The 24,423-nt window shown below is 37.7% G+C and overlaps 1 protein-coding gene across 1 annotated transcript in view; it reads right to left on the bottom strand.

Moving 5' to 3' along the window:
- RAB2A (RAB2A, member RAS oncogene family) overlaps positions 1-24,423 on the bottom strand; it is an 80,248-nt gene that overhangs the window by 14,005 nt on the left and 41,820 nt on the right. The window contains exons 4-6 of the mRNA XM_050938943.1: positions 20,434-20,516; positions 15,325-15,417; positions 10,013-10,124 (exon numbers count right to left, since the gene is read on the bottom strand). Of these exons, the coding sequence (XP_050794900.1) occupies positions 10,013-10,124; positions 15,325-15,417; positions 20,434-20,516 (288 nt within the window). The remainder of the gene's footprint in view (positions 1-10,012; positions 10,125-15,324; positions 15,418-20,433; positions 20,517-24,423) is intronic.

The raw sequence follows: 24,423 nt of genomic DNA, 5'->3' as shown, positions 1-24,423 counted from the left end.
ATCTACACTCTGTCTATCACACACAAGCAAGACAGGTAGCCTTTGCTCACTGGACCCTACCATTAACAAGCAGGAAGCATGAACTCGCTCTGCCTATTACTAGTGGGAGTCCAGATCTGGAGTAAGTAAACAGCTTGTCTGCAGCTGTCTTAATACTTCATGAGTCCACAAATAAAGAAGAATCCATTAATTGAGAGATCTTGAGGTTAAGGCACTGACTGGGACTCAGGAAATCTGGATTCTATTCCTAACTTTGCTGCAGCTGAGAGACACATTGAGCAAGTCACTTAAAACGGTGCCTTGGTTTTCCAATTTGTAAAGTGGAGATATCATCACCTCTCTACCCTAGAAGTTGATGGCAAGGAAAAATCCTGCTTAGTGTTTGTGAGGGTCTCAGGTGCTAAGATGAGAGCTACAGAAAAGCCTATAAATACATGAATCAATCACTGCTGATTTTTGAAGCTTCATGAACACAAAAGTAGTGGAAAAATTAAACAGAAATACAGCAATAAAAGGAATCAAACTCTTCCTTTGCTTAAAACTGAAATACAGCAACCTGTTTTCTGTTCATGTAACATGCTGCCATCTGGTGGCCACACTAAAGGTATCAATTGTTAATTCAAATTTTCAGCTGACCGGGTCAACAATCTGATATACTGTCAAAAATGTATAGGTAATGTGCTATAAAATTTGAGAATATATAATCAAGAAAATTTAAAAATAAAGTCAGAATTTTAGTCAGCCAGCAATAAATGTGAAATATGGTATTCATCTCTATTCAGCCAATTCCTGGAATTAAAGTTTCATTCTTATTTTCCACCATTAAATAATAAGGTGCAATTAAGCACAGATTGTCATACATGAATTCTAGAACAAAAGGGTGTGCTTGGAAGGAGAAGTGAAGCCAAATATATCTTCATATTGGAAATCGAGATAACTTGTCAGTGAACATGCATATGCATGTTCACTGCAAATCTTAAGTGTTCCCTATTTTGTAAAAAGTGAATTTAGTATGTCCAGCTATGAGGTTTAAGACCCCTAATGTTAGCATGGGGTTCTGCAAGTTATATTAACTAGAATCTCGCTAGCCAAATCAAGGTGTTTAACAGCTGTTTATTACTCTCTGAATAAAGTTTAAAAGACGTATCCTATCACCCAACCAAGCAAGCTTAACTGGCAGAAGTGAAATATAGCATGCTTTTAAAAAATAAAGTTTACTTTGGAAAAAGACTCATTTCTGAGAGCAGTTCAGTCTTGTTCAGCAGTTGTCAATTTCCCCCTCTTTTTGAATAATATGCATCACTTCTTAATGGAGAGTTTCTAGGGCCACCTTCCAACCCATTTGTTATCAGATATTATTCTTGTGGAAGCTACACTAATTACTTACATAGATAATTAATATTAGAAAAGAGTAAGTTTTTTCTTTAAGCTTCCTTTAGTGCAATTTAAAAGCTGGAAACAAGGAGAACCAGCATCATGTGACCAGTCAGTTCTCCACTATCAATCTGATAATTACCCAGGTGATTGGTGCCAAGATCCGAGTACCTGAGTTAGCACAGCCTGAGTATGAGCATTCCCACAGCAAAGCCCTCTCCATGTTTCTGTGTCCTTACTGTTTCTACACTTGTGTGTCTGGTGGCATATGCCATGGTTCTCTGTGTTGGGATAGTCTAGGATTCTTTCCAGTCAATTGTTAGTTGCAGGAGAACTTGCCTGAGCTCCTGGGGGAGGGGAAACAGTATGAAGGGCACTGGAGGACTGGCACTTGCCTGCATTCTCACTGCAAAGTAGGTTCATTCTGGCCAAAACTAAAAAGTGCAGTTTAGGCTTTTACCCCCAGCCATGAAAGCAAGCATGGGTTCAAAGCACAAATGAGCACATACTTGAAAGTTGTGTGTGTAGACAGAAAGAAGGTTTGTGCAAATACATGAAGGAGCACAGGCTAAGACTAAAATGCAGACATACCATGCACTTGATCCTAGACAATGAATCCACTAATAAGATGTTACTGATACAAAACCACCTCTGAAAAGCTAGAGTTATATTTGACTGACCCAGCCTGGAACTCAAGGTCTCTTTCCCTTAAACAACTCCTTAATATTAACTTATTGACACCCCTGAGAGAGACAATCCTTTACCTTGGGAGACTTCAATATCCATATTGACAAACCACTTTGCCTATAAAGTCTGTTCCCACTGGACACCGGGTTCCTCATAGTTCATCTTCATCTCCCCTATCTACTCTAGGAGGAATATATTCCATCTAATAATATCAAATGTTACTCTCATCTTGCCCATTTCACTTGCAACTCACTCATTTAACTTGGGAGGAGGGAAAGGAAGGAAGGAAGAAGGGTACTAGCTTAGAATGAACATTCCCTTTATTGTCCCATAAAATAACGGAACCCAGAACCTGACATCTCCATAATTTTCTAAATATGAATTTAGTACTTGTGAAAACAGTTGGAGCAGCAGCTTTGGAGCCAGAAGTACCCATAAAATATGACCAGCTAGGACAAATCTTCAATAAACATCCCTATTTCACCCTGTCAATGTGCATCAACTCTGTCCCCGTATACTTCACCAGAGTGAAAGACAGTTCAGTCCCCAAGACCATGACCTCATGACTGTGCCCTATCTCCCTGCACTGTCCACAAGTGTACTGTACTAATAAAAGCAGCAAAGAGTCCTGTGGCACCTTATAGACTAACAGACGTATTGGAGCATGAGCTTTCGTGGGTGAATACCCACTTAGTCAGATGCCACACTAACACGGCTACGTCTCTGTACCAGTAGGTGGTGACTGCAATTCTTGTGATGACCTTAACAGGAAGTACTGACCATTGATTTGTTTCACAGTAGCCACTGTGCAGAAGTAAGATACTAGCAGCTTTTGGACATTAATGAATTGGGTTGTGTTCAAACTAACAACCTAGATTTTGTACGTGTTACTAGGCCACTGAACTATCCATTCTTCCCTCATAGCTCTGCTATTTGTCTCTCAATGAATCATCTGCTGATCCCTCATTTGCAGATACTATCCCACCATTCAATATGTCAATAACCGCTGTAAAACTTTATCCCTTTTTGGGCTCTGCTAACTTTGTCCCCCTTCTTCCTTACCACTTGATCATGGTAACATGAAGAGACAATGGTATGAGACAGAACGTATCGTTCGTCATTACTTGGGATTACCCAGTACACTAACCAAGACTCTTGGGAGCAGAGACCCAGTCTCTTGAAAGTTCAAGGTTCAGTTGGTGTGAGAGACTCAGTAGGTTCACGACTAAACATTTCTCTCTCCATTAGATGCTAGGAGGAATTTGTTACTTCACTTTTTAAAAAGAGATGATATTTAGTTCTTATAAAACACTTTTCACCTATAGCTCTCAAAGGGTTTCAAAGCAGGGTAAAGCATTATCTCCTTTTTACGTATGAGGAAACTGAAGCACAAGAGGTGAAGCAACTTGCCCAAGATCACACAGCAGGTCAGTAGCAGACCAGGAAATATAACCAGAGTCCCCTGATTCCCAGTCTAATGGACCATGCTGCTTCCCATTAAAATGAGACTTACTGCTTAGAGCGAACACCAACAACTCAACCTGGTACTCCCTTTATCCAAAATGTTTTTATGTCACCTGTTAAATGCATAATGCCATGCTAATTCAAGATTATAGCTGTACAGTGCACACTCAAGAAGGTTTGAAGTTCAATTTTACCCCTTTGTACATGAGCATTATATACACGTTCACACACACATCAAAGACGACAACACATATCTAAGGTAATGTGATCAAGAATTGAAAGATCCAGTTGTAATGCATATGTGAGCGAGGAAAAAAGTTAAGGATTAACATTACATTTTAACACAACTGTATGACCTTAATGTGGTATTAGTGCAATTTTTTTTTTAAAAAAAAGGGGAAAAACAAAAAACTGTCTGGATGTATAACTAGACAAAAGGATAACTAGTGCATTAGTATAGTGGACTAACTGTGCATTTCCATACCTATGTGGAAAAGATGGTGAACCACCTCTGCAGGGGCTACAATTGCTCTTGGCATAGTTATGGTTAATTAGGTAAAAACATACCTTGGTTCAATAGTCATTTTGACAATGTCTCTGATAGACATAAAAAGTGGAAAGAGTAGTGTAAATCTGTTTTGACACTTATTTGATGTGAGTTAATTTGGAAATTAGATATTACTGTAACAATCCAGACACTTAAGGAAGTTAAATATGGAAAATCTGTTAGGTCATCACACCCATCTCCCTGTCAATGCAGAACGGTTCCAAACAGTACAAATACTAAGGCATTTTATAGTCCAAATTTATTTTTCAAGCAATGACGTTTCCACTATTCCCTTTGGAAAAATAATCTATAGGTCATCATTAAAGATAAACATTCCTGATATCTGGCCCACAAGACTTTTGCTTCATTTCATCTCATTAATTCTAGTTGGATCATCTTCAAATACACATAAACTATCATTTCACCATCTTTTAGTTGTGAAGTCAACCAAAGTCAATGGGAGCTCTGAGTAAAGAGGGCTTGCAAGACCTTGTCCCTCTAGTTCTTTATAATTCCTTCCTCATAATTTAATCCCTCCAGGCCAGAAACACCACCTTTCTGGACACCCTTCAATTTCTTGACATCTTTTTGTTACTGACTGGTATCTAGAATTGAATGCAGATAAGTGCAGCCTCAACAATGTTTTATGGAAAGCCATTATTCACCTCACTTCTTCATAATGTGACACCTTTTGCCTATGCAGCTCAAAACAGCACTGCCTGCCCATCCTTCAACGTAAAATCTAATTTTACTTGTGTTCATCATCTCATCTAGGACTTTTTTTTTAGCATCATGCTTTCTTAAGTATTTCCCTAATTTTTCCCATATCCATTATCTTGTGTGTTATAAGCCAAAGCTCATTATTTCCTGCTTACAGTTTTAACTTCTCTAGATCCTTTTGATTATTTCCTGTTCATGCCACCTCTTAATTTAGTGCTGCATGAAAAGATAATTAAAAAGTGCTCTTTACCTCCTTTAGGAAACTCTGCAAAGCCTTCCTATTTCATAAAGCATTCCTATTATATAACTAGTAGTGTCAAGTGATTAAAAAAAATTAATCGCAATTAATCGCACTGTTAAACAATAACAGACTACCACTTATTTAAATATTTTTGGATGCTTTATAAATTTTCAAATATATTGATTTCAATCACAACACAGAACAGTGTACAGTGCTCACTTTATATTCATTTTTATTACAAATATTTGTGCTATAAAAAACAAAAGAAATAGTATTACAGGACTTTTATGAGGTAAATTGAAAAACACTATCTATTTAAAAAGTTGAACTTACAAATGTACAATTAGGTACCAAAAAACCCTGCATTTAAAAAAAAAATGTAAAACTTTACAGCCTACAAGTCCACTTAGTCCAACCAATTGAAATTTATTAAAGATTTTGGATGTTTTTCTACATTTTGACTATATATATAATGTGTGTGTTGTAAGTGAAATCAAAGTGTATATGTTTTATTATAAGTATTTTCACTGTACAAATGATAAACAAAAGCAACAGTATTTTTCAATTCATCTCATACAAGTACCACAGTGCAATCTAAGTTAAGTAACTGCACTCAAAACCAAAATAATGTAAAACTTCAGAGCCTACATGTCCACTCAATCCTACTTCTTAGTCAGCCAATTGCTCAGACAAACAAGTTTGTTTACATTTGCAGGAGATAATGCTGCTCGCTTCTTGTTTATAATGTCACCTGAAAGTGAGAACAGGTGTTCACATGGCACTGTTATAGGCAGCATCACAAAATATTTACATGCCAGATGCATTAAAGATTCATATGTCCCTTCATGCTTCAATCACCAGTCCAGGAGACATGCATCCATGCTAATAAGGAGCTCTGCTTGATAACGATCCAAATCAATGAAGACCAATACATGTTCCCTTTCATCATCTGAGTCAGATGCCACCAGCAGAAGGCTGATTTTCTTTTTTGGTTGTTTGGGTTCTGTAGTTTACACACAGGAGTGTTGCTCTTTTAAGACTTCAGAAAGCATGCTCCACACCTCATCCTTCTCAGATTTTGGAAGGCACTTCAAATTCTTAAACTCTGGGTCAAGTGCTGTAGCTATGTTCAGAAATTTCACATTGGTACCTTCTCTGCGTTTTGTCAAATCTACAGTGAAAGTGTTCTTAAAATGAACATGTGCTAGGTCATGAAATATATGGCAGAATGCACATATACTATTCTCCCCCAAGGAGTTCAGTCACAAATTTAATTAACACATTTTTTCTTAAAGAGCATCATCAGCATGGAAGCATGTCCTCTGGAATGGTGGCAGAAGCATAAAGGGGCACACTAATGTTTAGCATATCTGGCACGTAAATAGCTTTCAGTGTCAGCTACAACAGTGCCATGTGAACGCCTGTTCTTACTTTCAGGTGACATTGTAAATAAGAAGCCAGCAGCATTTTGTCTCATAAATGTACAGAAACTTGTTTGTCCTAGTGATTGGTTGAACAAGAAGTAGGACCGAGTGGACTTGTAGACTCTAAAGATTTATATTGTTTGGTTTGAGTGCAGTTACGTAACAAAAAAACAAAAAACAAACAAACATTTGTAAAGTTGCACTTTCACAATAAAAGAGAGTACACTATGGTACTTGTATGAGGTGAACTGAAAAATTGTATGATGTGAATTGAAAAATACTATTTCTTTTGTGTCTATTATTTTTATTACAAATATCTGCACTGTAAAAATGATAAAGTGAGTGCTGTACACTTTGTATTCTGTGTTGTAATTGAAATCAATATATTTGAAAATGTAGAAAAAACATCTAAAATATTTAATACGTTTCAATTGGTATTCTATTGTTTAACAGTGCGATTAAAACTGCAGTTAGTTACGATTAATCTTTTTAATTCCATTTTTTTTTAGTTAATTGCGTGAGTTAACTGTGATTAAATCGATAGCCCTAATTATAACCCTGTTCATCCTCCTGACCCTTGAAGGCAGACATCCTGACCCAGACAGAAATTTCAGAACTCCGAAGGACATCTGCAAAGGAGTCCACAAAGTCCTCTAAAGACTTTGCTATTGACAATCTATTTTATGTGGAAGGCATTAAGATACTATAGCGAGGTGCAACATTACGATAGACAGATGGAGATACTCACTCTTCTAGAGTATCTATAAATGGAAGGAACCCTAATCTACCAAATGTGGTTGTGGTAAGGGAACAGAATGAGGGAAGGGTGTGCTCACTCCTTGGCACCTCTCTTTCTCTATTTTTGACCCACAGAAGGATAATTGGGAGCTCACTGAGTTTCTTGTGCAGTTCCTCTCCCACTGATTGAGTCCATTAATAAAGATTGGGCCCAACCCTGATGCCCAACTAGATTCCTCCTCTCAATTTGATACATTACAGCTTACAACTATAATAATTTACCCTTTAGATAGTTTTCACTCTATGTATTCTTGCTCACATCCAAGTCACAATGAAAATATTTCTGGTACGATTTTTGAGACCATTTACTAAATTCTAGGGGTGTCAAGTGATTAAAACCATTAATCGTGATTAATCGCACTGACAGACAATAGAATAGCATTTATTTAAATATTTTTGGATGTTTTCTACATTTTCAAATATATTGATTTCAATTACCAGGCAGAATACAAGGTGTACAGTTAATTTAATTAACACTTCTTAAACAAGCGTCATCAGCATGAAAGCATGTCCTCTGGAATGGTGGCTGAAGCATGAAGAGGCATACAAATGTTTAGCATATCTGGCACATAAATACCTTGCAATGCTGGCCACAAAAGTGCCATGCAAATGTCTGTTCTCACTTTCTTAGTGCCATTGTAAATAAGAAATGGGCAGCATTATCTCCTGTAAATGTAAACAAACTTGTTGGTCTTAGCGATTGGCTGAACAAGAAGTAGGACTGAGAGGACTTGTAGGCGCTGAAGTTTTACACTGTTTTATTTTCGAGTGCAGTTATTTAACCAAAAATATCCTACATTTGTAAACTGCACTTTCACGACAAAGACTGCACTATAGTACTTGTATGAGGTGAATTGAAATGTACTGTTTCTTTTGTTTATCATTTTTACGTGCAAATATTTGTAATAAAAAACACACTCTGATTTCAATTACAACACATGATTTCAATTACAACACAGAATACAATATATGTCAAAATGTAGAAAAACATCCAAAAACTTTAATAAATTTCAACTGGTACTCCATTATTTAACAGTGCAATTAAAACTGCGATTAATCACAATTTTTTTTTGAGTTAATCGTGTGAGTTAACTGCGATTAATCGACAGCGCTACTAAATTCACTGGGGACCATTAATAGCCTAATTCTGTTTTTAAAATGTCTATTTTATGAATGCATGCTGTTTATTGTTCATGGCACCATTATTCCCCAGAGGCTTATTGATCTCAATATTTCTTCCATTATGTTACTAGCAACTGAAATCGGATTTCCTGTATAATTATCATCAGGCTCACTACCCCAAAGTTCTTTTGAGGGATTATGTGGGGGTGGAGAAGAATTATCAGTGTCACACTGCTTCCCTCACATTCTTCTAGTGCCTCCCCATTTTCAGAAATTCTTGCCACTGATAAGGTAAATATATTACAAAATTTGTTTACCTTGGGATGCACATCCTCTATATCTGCATATTATGAAGACATGCCGGGTTGGTTAAAGCTGAAGCAAGTCTTCACTTATAAACCTGATTTAACATTCACCCTCACACTTTCACCTCAATTTTGCCATTGTGAAACCAAATTCACCTGAAATTTCAAAGGCATTGAATTTGCACCATTGTGAAAAAGTTTATTTTGGTGAACACATGTGCCTTAGACCAAAGGAAACATTGACCAATCTGGGAAAATATAAATAGGATCCTGTTTAGTGGCTCTAGATGTGAGCTTGACTCATACAAGGTATGGATCCCTTCAGCAGGCAGAGAGAATTCATATCTTACATAATTTAGGAAGTTTGTATTCAACTTTCCTAGACAGGACTGTACTACTTCTGATTGCAGGACATGAAAGCCCTACGCCTCAACTGGGAGTAAGGCGGCTGTGGGTTCTATTTCCAGCTTCCTTCCACGGAAAGAAGTTTTACCTTGTTTTTCCTTTTGATATCAGACAGCTAAGAACACAATATGAAAAAGTACCAAAATCAGACTAAACCGTCAGAAATACATACTAGAACAGAAGAGTCTAAGCACGGTCCCAGTATCCTGTCTCCAACAATGGCCTATATCAGAACTTCAGGGGGAGCATACTGATCAGGACAAGCAGAGAGTGATCCATTCCTAACTTCCACTCCTAGATTCTGGTAATCAGAGGTTTAGGGTCATTCCTGACCATCTCGGCTACTAGCCATTGATGGATCTATCCTCCATCAACTTATCCAATTCTTTTTTTAACCCAATTATACTCTTGGCCATCACTACATCCCATGGCAATGAGTTCCAAAGATTAGCTGAGAGTTGTGTGGAAAAAGTACTTCCTCTCTTTGTATTAAACCTTCTGCCTATTAATTTCATCGGGTGACCCATAATTTTTGCTAACAAAAACTCGAGGAAGAGGCACAGTATTACAACACTCAGTATTTTGACACTATATTTGAAATGCTGTAAACGTACATCTTAGCTTTCTTAAACTGATAAATATCTGAAAACTCTTGTAGAAAGGTAGTATAGCAGGAAGTTAAACACTGCAGCCTCACCAATTTACTCAGTCTGATGTGTTCACTACATTTTACTGAACATCGTCTCAGAATATTTAAAAAAAACAAAATAGAAAAATGAGGAGTGGGGTTCAAGTTATATTTCTAAAAGGGAGAGTAAAATGAGATTAAAAAAACTCACTATAAAGCAGCAGGAAAGTATGTTAAAAGATTAAAACCAACTGTTTAATTAAAACCTTATCAAGAACAATTGTTAAGTGCAGTTACCTCCTCAACATTAGAAGCAGTTTTGGCAGATGTCTCCATAAAAATAAGTCCATGCTCTCGTGCAAATGCTTCACCTTCTTCTTTTTTCACTTCTCTTCTAGATTCTAAGTCACTAAGATGACCAAACAAGAGACAGAGTTACTTACCTGGACATGTAAGAAGACTCCAAAAGCAGTTTCTTTAGAGACGTACCTCACATGGCTTTCATGTGCTTCTCATCAAGGGAACTATTCACATCTATTAGATAGAAATCTTTACCTCAAGTCAAATATGCCACAGTGGTACCATAAGGAATAGTCATACTACATCTGTTTGAAGTAATAAGTTATTTTTTACCAGACATAGCATAAAATTTATAATGAACCAGCTTCCAGAAGGAAAATATAGGGGAGCATGCATGAATAGACACTAACTTCAGAGAACTATTGTTAGAGGCAAGTATCTCTCCTCTCAAATGTAGCATCATCAATTGATCCACCTTCCAGAAATTTAAACTGGTAAAAATAAACTTATACAAATAAACTTTTTGTGAAATAAAAAGGGACCAAACAGCTTCATTTTCTAGAGTTCACATGCAACAACACAACATTGGCATGTAGGGATTGCAAATGCAACAAAAGAAATCTTATATTCAGACAAAAAAAGTATTACAAATCATAAAGAGAAACATTTCTAAATGATTCTATGTTGCATTAAACCTTGTTTCTAACAAAACCTAATTTTTGGTCTTGAAGTTGCATATTCAAAGACTCCTTTACAACAGACAGGTGAAATTGAGTGACTGATACAGAAAACTACTCATTTTCTACTTCTGAAGAAGTCTAAGTAAAAATTTATTATTGTAGGTTAGGAAATAGCGTACTTGGATTGGACAACTAAAAAAATGACATCACATGTGAGTTACATAAGGTAATTTTAATAGCTATGGCTATTTCATAACAATTCTGATTTTGTTAGTGTGCAGAGTGATATATTTACTTCCTGTCTATTCTGCTTACCTTCATTTTGGACAGGAGGGATTACACTTTTTAAAAGTTGTACCTAAACTGTTCATATAAAATATGTTTGCAAACAGTGTTCCAAGTAAAATAGTTAACTGTAAACTGAACACCCATTTAAAAAGATAAAATCTTGTAGCCACGGATAATATTAGTGCCAGACTGACTTTATAATGACAATTTTGATGAACACAATGTATACAAGAGTGAAGTATCTATATAATATTTTATTTTCATGTTTACTTTTTAATCTCGCCCACTGCACTTATATTTTGCATCACAAGATACGTATCTGGTATTTTGACTGTCTTGTGTTAATATAACAATTTTGATTGTATTCTTTGGTTAAGTACATGCACTAAGACTATAGCTGCATTTATAAAGATACTAAGAGATACTGTGTAATGAATATGACTTATGAAAAAAACAAACAAACAATTTCATCATATTAAACATTTGACTCAAAGTTTGTGGCAAGTTAGCACAGTGTTTTTTCTGGAAGTCCTGGGATACCTGCCCTGATAATGACTTTGAGGCTTGAGCTAATATGTACATGCAGTGTCTGACAGTCAGTTGAGATCTGCAAGTTTCAAAAGTGGTTTAGAATTTTTAGGATATTTTAAAATGTTCTTACAATTAATATGTTAAAACACATATGCAGAACAAAGCTCTAAATGTAAGTAACAATTTCAAATATTCATGCAAATATCTGATAGAAAAGGTTGCTGCCTTGATATTACATACCAACTCACACGCACCCATGTGCGCGCATGTGTGCATCATTATAAAAATTATAAAGACTGAAAATTCTCCTGTACTTTATCTTCTTAAACTCAATGAGTTAAGGCTTCTTTATTTCCACCTTAATCTTCCTAAGGAGATGTCAGAGTTACTCCCCAAAATTCTACTTATTCCCTTTTTTGAAAGACTAAAGTAAAGGAATATTTCCTAAAACTTGAGGAATGGGGAGGAGAAAGGAGTAAAGAAAAGAAATGCTGGGTATTAAGTCTCAGCCACTATAATATAAGATTAACCCACAGCAGCATTATGCCAGTTTTAAACTAGTACAACTCCTCCATTAATTTCAATGCAATTGCACCAGTTTAAAACTGGAGTAGGCCGACGGGTGAATCCAGTCCAAACCCACTATTTCTCAACTTTTTTTTGGAAGTGAAGTCTTATCTGTATCTTCTGATACCCCAGGTTGCAACCCTATCCCTACCTACTCATTCCAATGATTTAAAGTATTTGGTCTTGTCAGACTAGTACAGCTGTAAAGGTTTGCCATTATTTCTTCTTTTGAAAGGATTAAGTGATAGGACCTGTATTGTTTTGGTGCTTTGTTACTGTGCAGATGTAACAATGCAGTTTGCACTGTACAGTCTTATTCTGACTATATTATTTGCATATACTTTATCAAATGTTTACAATGAAACATCAATTTAAGCAATATCTTGGATTATAGTGTTAGGGATACTTTATAATTTAAGTAATCTTCCCCATTACTAGAATTAAAGAAATAAAACCACTGTTGTAGTATATACGTTTCAGCTGGGTGTATTTTTTCCTTTAAAGCCTAGTGAAATCTAAAGAAAAATTAGAAAGGTTGTTTCTTGAAGATTACTGCTCCTTTTGCTTTAGGATTGTAGCTTTCTAAAGGCATTTAAAAAAAATCTCACCACATTGTAAAGTAACAAAGTTATGAGATATCTGTACATTAACAGATTATGTTTAAGCAATAGGAGTTTTAAGTGTGATATTAATGATTGTGGCACACAAACTAATGGATCATCACACTCCCAGTTATGTGTTAGTTAACATATTAGCAATTAACTGGAAAAGAATACATTCAAAATATGCAGTATATTTTAGCAGGAGAAACACAAACAGATAAGTCCCCTAGCAGCTTGGGAAAACGTGCTCATCGTAGCCTTCATGCAAGAGGTCTTTATCTTGCTGGTCGGTGGAAAAGGGATGCTGCCCCTTTAAGGGATCCCCCTACAATGGGTGGGAAGGAGGCGGAAAGTTTACATGATGGGCAGGAAGCATCTGGGGCCAAGTCAGCGTTGGGTCACTGATTTTCCTGCTGACGAGATGAGTGTATATGGGGGTTATTTATACCATAGGCAGCTCCAGAAAAGCACTTTTTACCAGGATTGAGCTTGTAGCACCCATCCACAACTATGAAAAAGGATCAGGTGTTTTTCTCATGACCCACTGTGGGTATTACAATAGTCACCCATTTCTTTGGAGGTTGGAAATGAATTTTTTCCTCACTGCCAGACTGGCTCGGACAGGACGTTTTCCTTTGCCTTTCCCACCAGCAAGTCTGGGACTCAGTGAGGTAGAGCAGGGGATTTATGGTACAATATTGCAACAGAGTACATAAAACTCATGGCAGATGTCTAGTGCAGGTCTTTGGTATGCAAGGGATATGGTTCATCGGACAAAATGGACTGGAAAAAAGGATTTGAAGGAAAGCATCCCTTACGGGACCTGAGAAAGGGGGTTGGGGGCTCCTAATGATTTGAACAGCAGGGCGCTGATCTTTTATAGCCTCCATTTCATCTTATATGAGGTGATGGAAGCAGAGTCCCAGCAATGGGATGGCTGGGACAAGGTCGGGGATTACGTGGAAATTATTAAGAACGTGATGACCTGCACTGTACAATTTATTGCCAGGTACTCCTGGATATTTTAAGTGAATGAAATTGCAGCCTGCCACATTTATCATCGCTTGTCTTTCTTCTAACATGGCTGGACAAAGAGAAGTTATATTATGCAAACTGATGTGGTATTTATCTCTCTCATACACACAACGCAGATCTAATTTGCCACACGATATGCTAATTCCCCCACTGCCATATTTTAGCTCACATGACCAGAAGAATATGAGACCACTCATTTAAGTAAAATAGGTGTAGCTTGTACATTTAATTCAGAAAAGTTCGCGTTTGCCAGTTTGACTATTCAATCTATTTCACTGGCTAATGGAAAATTGTCAGTTAGCCATACAGTCCTTTTTCCAGATTATATGCAATATAAAATTTTTAGGCAAATTTCACAATTACTTGACTTCAGAGCATGTTAAAAGTTAATTTTACATGGAAATAAGATTTCATGGAAAAATATTAGATGAATGAGCCAGATTGTGAAATGAGCTGGTAGTCAGTTCAACTGAGTGGACACGTATCCACATTACAAAAATTACCATTACAACTGACACCTTTGTAGAATTTCTCAGGCATAGAGATGGGTTGATCTTAGACCAGGAAAAGGCAGCTGTAACATAGCTGACACATCACATAAATCCTGAACTTCTATCTTCTCCTTTAGTATTTGAAATTGAAGTTCCAGATTTTTACCAAAAAATCTGTTTACTAATATGCTGTCACAGTTTGCTGAATCAAAATGGTAGAAAACTCAAGAAGCGTGCTGATTTAATAATTATCATTTTTCTGAAGATCTACGTTCCTGTTCAACCATTTCAGAATCAAGAGAGCATTTTTAGCACATTTGGATTGCTTTGACTGAAAATTAATAGGCTAGGTGTTGCGATATACTTTTTATCCTACTTACTTGCATTTTCATTTAATGCCAGATACAAGAAAAACAGGTCTAGATAATCAGTTACTGTATCAGTTTGTTGCAAACATTTTTTTTTTCCAACTAGCTTATAGAAACCTACATGTTTTTTAAAAGTGTAACCAGATCTACTTTAGTTTCACTTACTGAACACAATTTCCATTTTGGACAGTGAGTGTGTCTTTAATTTTTGCAGCATAAATGTGCTTATGAAGTGAACCGCATAGTATGAGTTTCGAGTTTTATATATAAAAATGCTTTTTCTTCCCCTCCTCACCATTCTTTCAGGAAAAGACACAGATTTTTGTCAAATTTAGGGAAAAACTGTAACCACTCTGGCATACAGATGCAAAAATTTACATTTCAAGTAGTATTAGAAAGAAATGCAATTAGCTCAGTTAATTAACAGCATCAAAAACTAAACCTAAACAAAATTACTGGACTTTGTCTTTTTAAATTAAACTTACTTCTGAATGATCTAGACAGAGCAGGAGTGCATACAGCTCATCCATGAATAAGGTTATTACATCCAGACTATTTAGAAAAGTGCTTTTTTTTGTGCACTGAAAAATCTTTATTTTCATTAAAGTTTAAAAATTATCTAAAATTAGCACATTGATTACAAAGAATCACAAATATCAGAGGAGAACTATTACCTAAACAAGCAGGTCATAAAGCTTTATTACCTGAAAACTCGTTAGCTTCTATTTCATAAAGGATTATTTTTACCTTTTATTTCCAATAAGCATAATGACCATGTTGGAATTGGAATGCTGGCGAGCATCTTCTAACCAGGTTGTCAAGTGATTAAAAGTGTCTCTCCTGAGTTTGAATGAGAACAAAAATTAAGAGTGATGCTTCAAGAAAAAAGTATTTGTCCAAATGCTATCACCCACAGATTTTTCTTTAGTAATTTATTTCAGTGACAAGATTTCTTACATTAATTTCACACACAAGCCAATATACTGTAAGCATAATCAAAGTTCAATATACTCTGAGACACAAGACATAAAGGGTGAAATCCTGGCCCCGATGAAGTCAATGGCAAAGCTTCCACTGACTTCAATGGAGCCAAGATTTCACTCATATTCTGTGGCAAGTACACCCTGGCATTCGAAGGGGAGGGACACGACAAAAAAAACAAAAACACTTTTATATTAGCATGAAATGCATTGAAAAGAATGCAGAAAATGAAGATTTGTTGAACTAATATACATGTATTAATTTTGTTATTCATTTATGTAGTTTTAATGAAGATTTCCAGTTTGAGCTATGCCACAGGCTGCTGCTCCATTCTGCTGCAAGATCCACTATTCGCCATACCTACCTTTCCCTTTTCTCAGCCATAAGGAGCATGGGAGGTTTTAACCGCATCTTTCCTTCTTTCTGATAGCAAGAATGTTATTAGCTTAAGGGAGCCAGGGGTAAAGGGATGGATAAAGGAGGTGGATGATGGAAAGGAAAGCTCATCAAGTTCAAAGACACCTCAAGTTCAACGATCAAAGGTTTGTTGTTGTTTCGTTATTGGCAGAGAGTGTCAGCATGCAAGGTTCAGGGTGCCAGTTAGAAGACTGTTGCCTCCGAAGCTCCACCTCATGACTCAAACAGTGAACTCACTGAGCTCTGAAACACGTCTGCTGAAAACAGCTAGAATTCCCCCTGGGGGAAAGGAACAGGCAGACAAGTAATAGTAAACAGGGAAGCAAGAACAAAATGGTGGCTGTCTTCACCTAAAAATCAGCAAGTTCACACAGGATGCTTTCAGCAATATAACTGTAGATTTCATGACCACAACTTTCATTAAGAGTAATCAATAAAAGGTCCCACACATTGTAAAGAATTCTTCTAAAAGACCTAAATAATTCCAACTTTAAAAACAAAAAACACCACAACACACTAATGCAGTGGATACAATAGCAACTGCTACAGTCAAGATTTCCAGGTTCAGTCTCTGCCTAAAAGAATACGTATTTAGGAAGTTTAAGTAAAAAAGTTTCTTTTAAGAAAAATGAAAAAAAAAATATAGTCTTCACTCTCCTTGTACAACCTGCCCCCACAAAAACAGTTTTTGCATGAAGATGCTTGTTTCATTACAAGCAAAATCACAAAAAAAAAAAAACTCTTACAACTCTTTTTGAACAGATGTACAACTGAGGCTGCAAAAGATGAAACTTAGCCCTCGTCCAGACTAACCCGCGGCATCGGCGGGTTAAAATCGATTGCTCGGGGATCGATATATCGCGTCTAGTCTGGACGCGGTGTATCGATCCCCGAGCGCGCTTACATCGATTCCGGAACTCCATCAATCCGAACGGAGTTCCGGAATCGACGCGGAGAGCCGCGGACATCGATGCCGCCCCGTCCAGACTGGTGAGTACCTCGATTTTAGAAATTCGACTTCAGCTACGTTATTCTCGTAGCTGAAGTTGCGTATCTAAAATCGATTTTATTTCCTAGTCTGGACGTGGCCTTAGCATGGAAACAGCCCTTACTGAAAAAGCTGCTACTCGTTGTGATGAAATTTGTTTCAACTCAATAGTTATGACCCTTGAAAAAAATTACATACTGCACTTTTCAACTATTAGCTTGTAAATGTGAATAAGTTAGATATGTAGTGAAGAAGTGTAATGAAAACATGCATGAACCGCAGCAAGGATTCTGCAAAGGTTGTAAGGTGCAAAGGGAGGTCTGCTGCACACTTTGAAAACACTAATGCAGGGGTAGGCAACCTATGGCACATGTGCCGAAGGCGGAACATGAGCTGATTTTCAGTAGCACTCACACTGCCCGGGGCCTGGCCACCGGTCTGGGGGGCTCTGCATTTTAATTGAATTTTAAATAAAAGTTTCTTAAACATTTTAAAAACCTTATTTACTTTACATACAACAACAATAATTTAGTTATATATTATAGACTTATAGAAAGAGACCTTCTAAAAACGTTACAATGTATTACTGGCACGCGAAACCTTAAATTAGAGTGAATAAATGAAGACTCAGCACACCACTTCTGAAAGGTTGCCGACTCCTGCACTAATGCTTTAATCCTGAATTCAGAACCTCATGTCCACCTACACAGTTTTCAGGCAGTAAGCAGTTCAGAAGCCTGCAATGCATCTTAGGGTATATCTAAAATGCAACTGGGAGGTGTATAGGCTGACTTTATAATGGACACATACAGACAGCAGCATTCTGCTTTCAGCACAAACTCTGATATTTTCTTAGTGCTTACCCATGCAGCTGTAACAACTTTTAAAAGATCTTGTACGGAATTTCCTATAGGGCTGTCATATTATTAAAAAAAGTAATCACAATTAATTGACGCTTTAATCATACCGTTAAACAACAGAACACCAGTTACAATTTATTAAATATTTTTGGATATTTTTCTACATTTTCAAATATACTGATATCAATTACAACACAGAATACAAGTGTACAGTGCTCACTTTATATTATTTTTAATTAAATATCTGCACTGTAAAGATAAACAAAATAAATAGTATTTTTCAGTTCACTTCATACAAGTATTATAGTGCAATCTCTATAGTTAAAGTGCAGCTTACAAGTATATAAAATAATAATTCTACAACTGCACTCACAAACAAAACAATATAAAACTTTAGCATCTACATGTGGAAGCACAAAGGAGCATATGAATGTTTAGCATATCTAGTATGTAAATAACTTGCAATGCCAGCTACAACAGTGCCATGTGAATGCCTGTTCTCACTTGCAGGTGACCTTGTAAATAAGAAGTGGGCAGCATTATCTTCCATAAATATAAACAGACTTGTTTGTCTTATCAATTGGCTGAACAAGGAGGAGGACTGAGTGGTCTTGTAAGCTCTAAAGTTTTATGTTGTTTTGAGTGCAGTTATGTAAAAAAATAATTCTACATTTGAAAGTTGCACTTTCACAATAAAGAGATTGCACTACAGCACTTGTATGAGGTGAATTAAATATACTATTTATTTTATCTTTTTTACAATGCAAATATTTGTAAGAAAAAATATAAAGTAAGCACTGTACACTTTGTATTCTGTGTTGTAATCAAAATCAATATATTTGAAAATGTAGTAAAACATCCAAAAATGTTTATCATAAAGCTTAAATTGGTATTCTATTAACAGTGTGATTAAAACTGATTAATCACTTTTTTTAATCTAGTTAATTTGTTTTGAGTTAATCACTTGCGTTAACTGTGATCGACAGTCCTAATTTTCTAGTTTTCTGGGTTTAAAAAAAAAACGGGCAAAAGAAAGCTATTGATGAGCACTTTACTCTCCTTAACTTGGAAGCTCCATTGGCTTACAATAAATGAGTAAATACCATATGTAAATTCCATAACTGGAAATTTGATTATACATCCTGCAGGCCTTCTAAGGATACAGTAACACCTTGCTTAACATTGTAGTTATGTTCCTGAAAAATGTGATTTTAAGGGAAATGATGTTAAGCGAATCCAATTTTCCCATAAGAATTAATGTAAATGGGGGGGTGGGGGGGTTAGGTTCCATAGAAATTTTTTTCCACCAGACAAAAAACTATATATTATATAGATATACACACAGTATATTTTAAAAAAACAAACAATTTAATATTGTTCACAGCTATGATTATTGTGAAGCTTGGTTGAAGTGGTGAAGTTAGAGGGTGGAAAAGGGAGGGATATTTCCCAGGGAATGCCTTGCTGCTAAATGATGAACTAGCACTCGGCTGAGCCCTAAAGGGTTAACACGTTGTTGTTAATGTAGCCTCTCACACAAGGCAGCATGAACACGAGGGAGGGGAGACAGCATAGCAGACAGAGACAGACACACACCTTGTGTGAGAGAGAGAGATGCACACTGCCCCTTTAAGTAAGCTGACCCACTCTTAAGTGCATTGTCTTTTTAAGTGGATCAGGAAGTTAAGACAGCAGCTGCTGCCCCAGGAACTCTCTGTCTCTCTCCATCTGTGTCCCCTCCCTGCCCTATATGGAGAAGGGGTAAGCGGGGTGCAGGAGCAGGGGGGAGGGGGACACCCTGACATTAGCCCCCCCGTTCCCTCCTTGCACAGCAAGCAGGAGTCTCTGGGGAGCAGCTCCAAGGCAGAGGGCCGGAGCAGCACATGGCAGTGGGGGGAGGGACAGCTGAACTGCCAGCGATAGCCTGCTGGGCGGCTGCAGCACAAGGAACTTAGGGGAGTGAGGAGCTGATTGATAGGGGGGCTGCTGGTCCACCCTGGTTAGAAGCCCCCACCAGCTAGCTGCAATGGGCTGCTCTTCCTGCAAGGAGTGGACAAGGCAGGCGGCTGCCAAACGACATTAGAAGGGAGCATTGCACAACTTTAAACAAGCATGTTCCCTAACTGATCAGCAGTGTAACAACATTAACTGCGATGACTTTAAGTGAGGAGTTACTGTATAGCTATACTGCACAGGAGACATGATTACAACACATGCAGGTATACCTGAGCTAGTTTTGATTGTGCTAGCTCACTAAAAATAGGAGTAAAGTTGTGGCAATACAGGTGGCAACAAAGGTTAGCCACCCAAGTACAAGCCCACCGAGGATCTCAGGTGCGTATGTATTGTAATTGAGGAAAAAAAGTAAATCATGAAATTAAAGGCCATATGGTACAGAGGTAAGGTTCAACCTTCACTTGGCATTTCTTAACTTTTGAAGATTTAGACCAGATGATGTTAATACACCATTTACTACAGTTTTCGCATGGCTTGTATTTCAGTTTATTTTACTCACTCACACCTAAACATATCTATAACATTTTTACAGACAAAAAAAAATCTAATTGTACATTCTAAAATATTTCTGATGTCCTTCATTAAGTTTCTCACCTTGTAATGTCATATACTAGTAAAGCCCCTGCTGCCCCTCTGTAGTATGACCTTGTGATGGAGCGGAAGGACTCTTGCCCTGCCTGTAGGAAAACAAAGTATAGTTATTTCATTTATTAAATTACCATCTGTGACAAAAGCTACCAACTTATTAAATTACATTGAGGGTTTTTTTTTTGTTTGTTTGTTTTTAGGGGGAGGAGAACTTGGAGAACAAAACTTCACTAGTTCTGGAAAGAAAAGTCACATATAAGATGACTACAGCAGAATGTCATTAATAAAATAAAAAAAAATTAAAAAAAAAAGAGAAAGAAAGATCAAGAACAAGACCTCTAAACCTTTTTTGGCAATCCCTGACAACCCAATTTACTGAATGGCTTCACAATACATGAATCATTATTAGAACACAGAATGGACTCCTAGCAACTAAGCTCTGAAGACAAATTTGAAAGGAAGCAAATAACCCAGAGCTTCACATTTGAATTCAATAACCCGCTCCCTGGGGCAGCTGTTGACACTAGAATAAATAAAGCCCATTGTAAATAAATGATGAATGACATCTTTACGCCCACCATCTGCTGGTGTAAAGGTTGTTGGAAGGCCAAGGATGTAGATTTTATCCGTTATATCATAAACTGTAGCCAGCTTTCAACAGTCTTCAGATGGAATTCTTTCAGTAATCATTTTATTATGAAAAACAGAAAATGGTTCAGAATTTAATTTCATATCATTCTGCTCTACACTTAATCAGTTTCCTTTCTATTTGATATATAATGCTTGTCAAAAGGCAACAGGATGCAAGAGTCATCTTCATACCCACTGGTGAATCAAACACCAGAGATCCTGCATAAATTAGGCAGTTTCTTTTTTGTAGATAAGAATTTCTGTTACAAAGGTCTCTCAGCACAAGGGATGTGGCCCACTGATTCATATTTATAGTCATAGTGTAAGATTCTTCAGTTTGTTTTTACCCCTCTGTGCAGTCCAAAATGTCCCTAACCTCCTAGGTGTCATCATGCAGCTTTCAGAGAAGATTCACCTGTACTATTTCTATTTGGAAAGATCCATTTCTGCATATATAACAGTATTAAATTCTTCAGGGCAAGGGAACTAATGACAAATGTATTTAGTCAACTGTACAGTAAGAAAACAATATACAGAAAGTTAAACAGGTTCAGTGGACAGAAGAGTAGGCCTAATCAAGATTCAGCTCCTGGAAAATGCAGAAATGCACAGCAGCAAACCCTGAGCTCCCTTTCCCCATTTCCCAAGAGAAAGGCTCACCAGCATCTGACAACCATGTTATGAATGCGGAGATGTGAAATGTTCACCTCCAATTCTAAGCCACATACAATATGTCTTCTAGTGATGTCAGAAAATGCCACTGAGCAGGATTAGGACATAGTAACATTTATGTGGAGAAGGCCCTACAGGTAGTAAAATATTGTTACTCAGCTGAAATTAAGAATGATTTTTGAAAATACAAGAATGATTCATGTATCCTTAATCTGTTATTTTATTCTGCCAGATATACATACTGGGTATGTAGGGAACTTACTCCCACTGAATAAGCTTATCTTCCAAGAAAGGCCCTCTTGAATCAGGGAGAAGAGTTCACTAGCAAGAGTGACATAGGCCGTATCTACTCTACAAAAGAATCCATAATATTAAAAAATAAAATCAAAACACACACATTGTTAAGAATACTTTGTTAGCAGAGTTTTGCTGTGATGTATATGGGTTTCCTCAACTAACATTATGACCTCCCAGGCTAACCAGTAACTTAAACTGTTTCTGAAAGCTTATGCCCTAACTACACTGCGGGCAACACACACACTTTAAAAATTATATTTTTTAAAATGCTTTCTTGAACAATTGTAACAAACAGGACTCTAGCCACTCTTCAGGTGCTATGCCCACACATACATCTTTACAAAGTTAAAAAGTGCTACTCTTAGTTTGCTGTTAAAGTTTATATGCACCACAGACAGGATGCCGATAAGATTTTATAACTCTGTCCTAAATTCTAAACCCAGAAGTTCCATGAACTCTACAAATATATTTTTCCTAGTGACTAACTAGTTCTCAAACTCACACAAAGTAAAACACTAGTAAAAAATGGGTTACTTACTGTAACTGTGATTCTTCGAGACGTGATGCAGACGTGTATTCCAGTGCACCAAGTCAGAGACTTTTGCCTAGCAGTACCCTTTGAGCGGTGGTGCTTGCGCCACACGACTGTAGCCCCTCCCCTGGCTATATGAGGTGGTGCCACTCTGATCCCCCCTCAGTTCCTTCACACCAAAACCCTGAGAGGAGACTCCAACACAACATTCTTTTTCTTTGAATAGATGCAGGCATGTATTCCAATTAGGTGAGTTGCAAGCAGTACCCCAATCCAGAGGGGTTTGGAGTTTACTGCAATTAGAAGGGCAGTCCTGCAATTCCTATGCCTGCATCACCCTGGAAGATGCAGAAATAGCATAATGGTCCCATAACATATGCATGGATGACCACGTGGCTGCTCACCAAGTGTCCAGTATGAAAATGTCACTGAGGAACGCTATCCATGTCGCTTGTGCTCTTGTGGAGTGAGCCCATGTGAGCCTTGGCTACGCCTCCTCAGCGATCTCATATCCAGCCTTGATATAGGATGGTATCAATCTAGAGGTGGTCTGTGCAGAGAGATTGCTTGCCTCTTCATGTGATTTGCATCTGACACAAACAAACAAGGAGAAACACAAAAATGGTTTGGCCCTGTCTAGGTAAAAGGCTAGATATCATCTGACATCCAGAGTATGAAGGCGTTGTTCTTCTGGGGAAGAGTGCATCTCAGGGAAAAACACAGGTAAATACATTGCTTGATTCAGATGCAACTGAGAGACTGCCTTGGATAAAAATTTTGGGTGTGGTAACATTATCTTGTCCTTGGGGAACAGAGTATAAGGCAGCTCAGCCATTAGGGCTTGCAACTCTCACACTCTTCTTTCCAAAGTGATGGCAATCAGGAACACAGTTTTCTGAGACAGGAGGGAATGAAGGGCCTATCAGACCTGCCCGGACTGTGTTTATGTCCCACAAGGGAACTGGTTCTTAGACTGGTGGATGTGAGGAGAGAAGCCCCTTCAGAAATCTTGTCAGCATGGCACTGGAAAAAACTGACTTCCCCTGAGTCAGAGGGTGGAACGCAAATATCGTTGTCAAATGTGCTCAATGAACTGAGTACAAGGCCTGATTTTCGAAGATAGAGCAGGTATTCCAAGATGTCCCGGATGGGAGCCCTGTCAGTCGGATCCCACAGGTCAAGGACCACACCAAGAACTTCTTCCACTTCGCTAAGTAGGCTGTCCTAGTGAAGCACTTCCTACTGTTGAGGAGGACTTGTCAGACAGCCACCAAGCACTGCTCCTCCTCTTCATTCAGCCATGTAGCATACATGCCATAAAGGTGCAGGGAGCTGATCGCAGGATGGAGGGTGCAGTCATGGTCCTGAGTGAGGTAGCTGGGATGGAGAGGAAGCAGTACGGGATGCTGAACTGATAGAGCAAGGAAGTCTAAGAACCAGGACAGTCTTGGCCAAGCTTGAGCAATGAGAATGACCTTTGGCCTGATCCACCTTGAGCTTGAGGATGACCTGTGGAATGAGCAGAATAGGTGGAAAGGCAGACAAGACAGCTTACTTCCAGCTGCAGTGGAAGCTGTTGGAGAGGGAGCATGGACTGAGGCCCCTCCGGGAGCAGAACAGGTGACACTGTTTTCCCTCGTCACAAACAGCTTGATGACAGGGATGCTCCATGTTGCAAAGACGACCCAGAGAACACTTTAAGGACCACTTTGGCTGAGAGGGTCTACAAGATGATTTCACATCCCTGGCAAATGGATTGCTACCGGAATTATGTCATCTTTGATGCAAAACGTTGACACAGGTTGACTGCCTCCAGAAACAGTAACATGGAATGTTATCCCTTGCTTGTTCACATGATACATTGC

This window comes from Gopherus flavomarginatus, chromosome 2 (assembly GCF_025201925.1).
Source record: "Gopherus flavomarginatus isolate rGopFla2 chromosome 2, rGopFla2.mat.asm, whole genome shotgun sequence".
Classification (NCBI taxonomy): domain Eukaryota; kingdom Metazoa; phylum Chordata; order Testudines; family Testudinidae; genus Gopherus; species Gopherus flavomarginatus.
The sequence above is the reverse complement of the archived record's forward strand: the minus strand, read 5'-3'. Positions and strand labels throughout refer to the sequence as shown.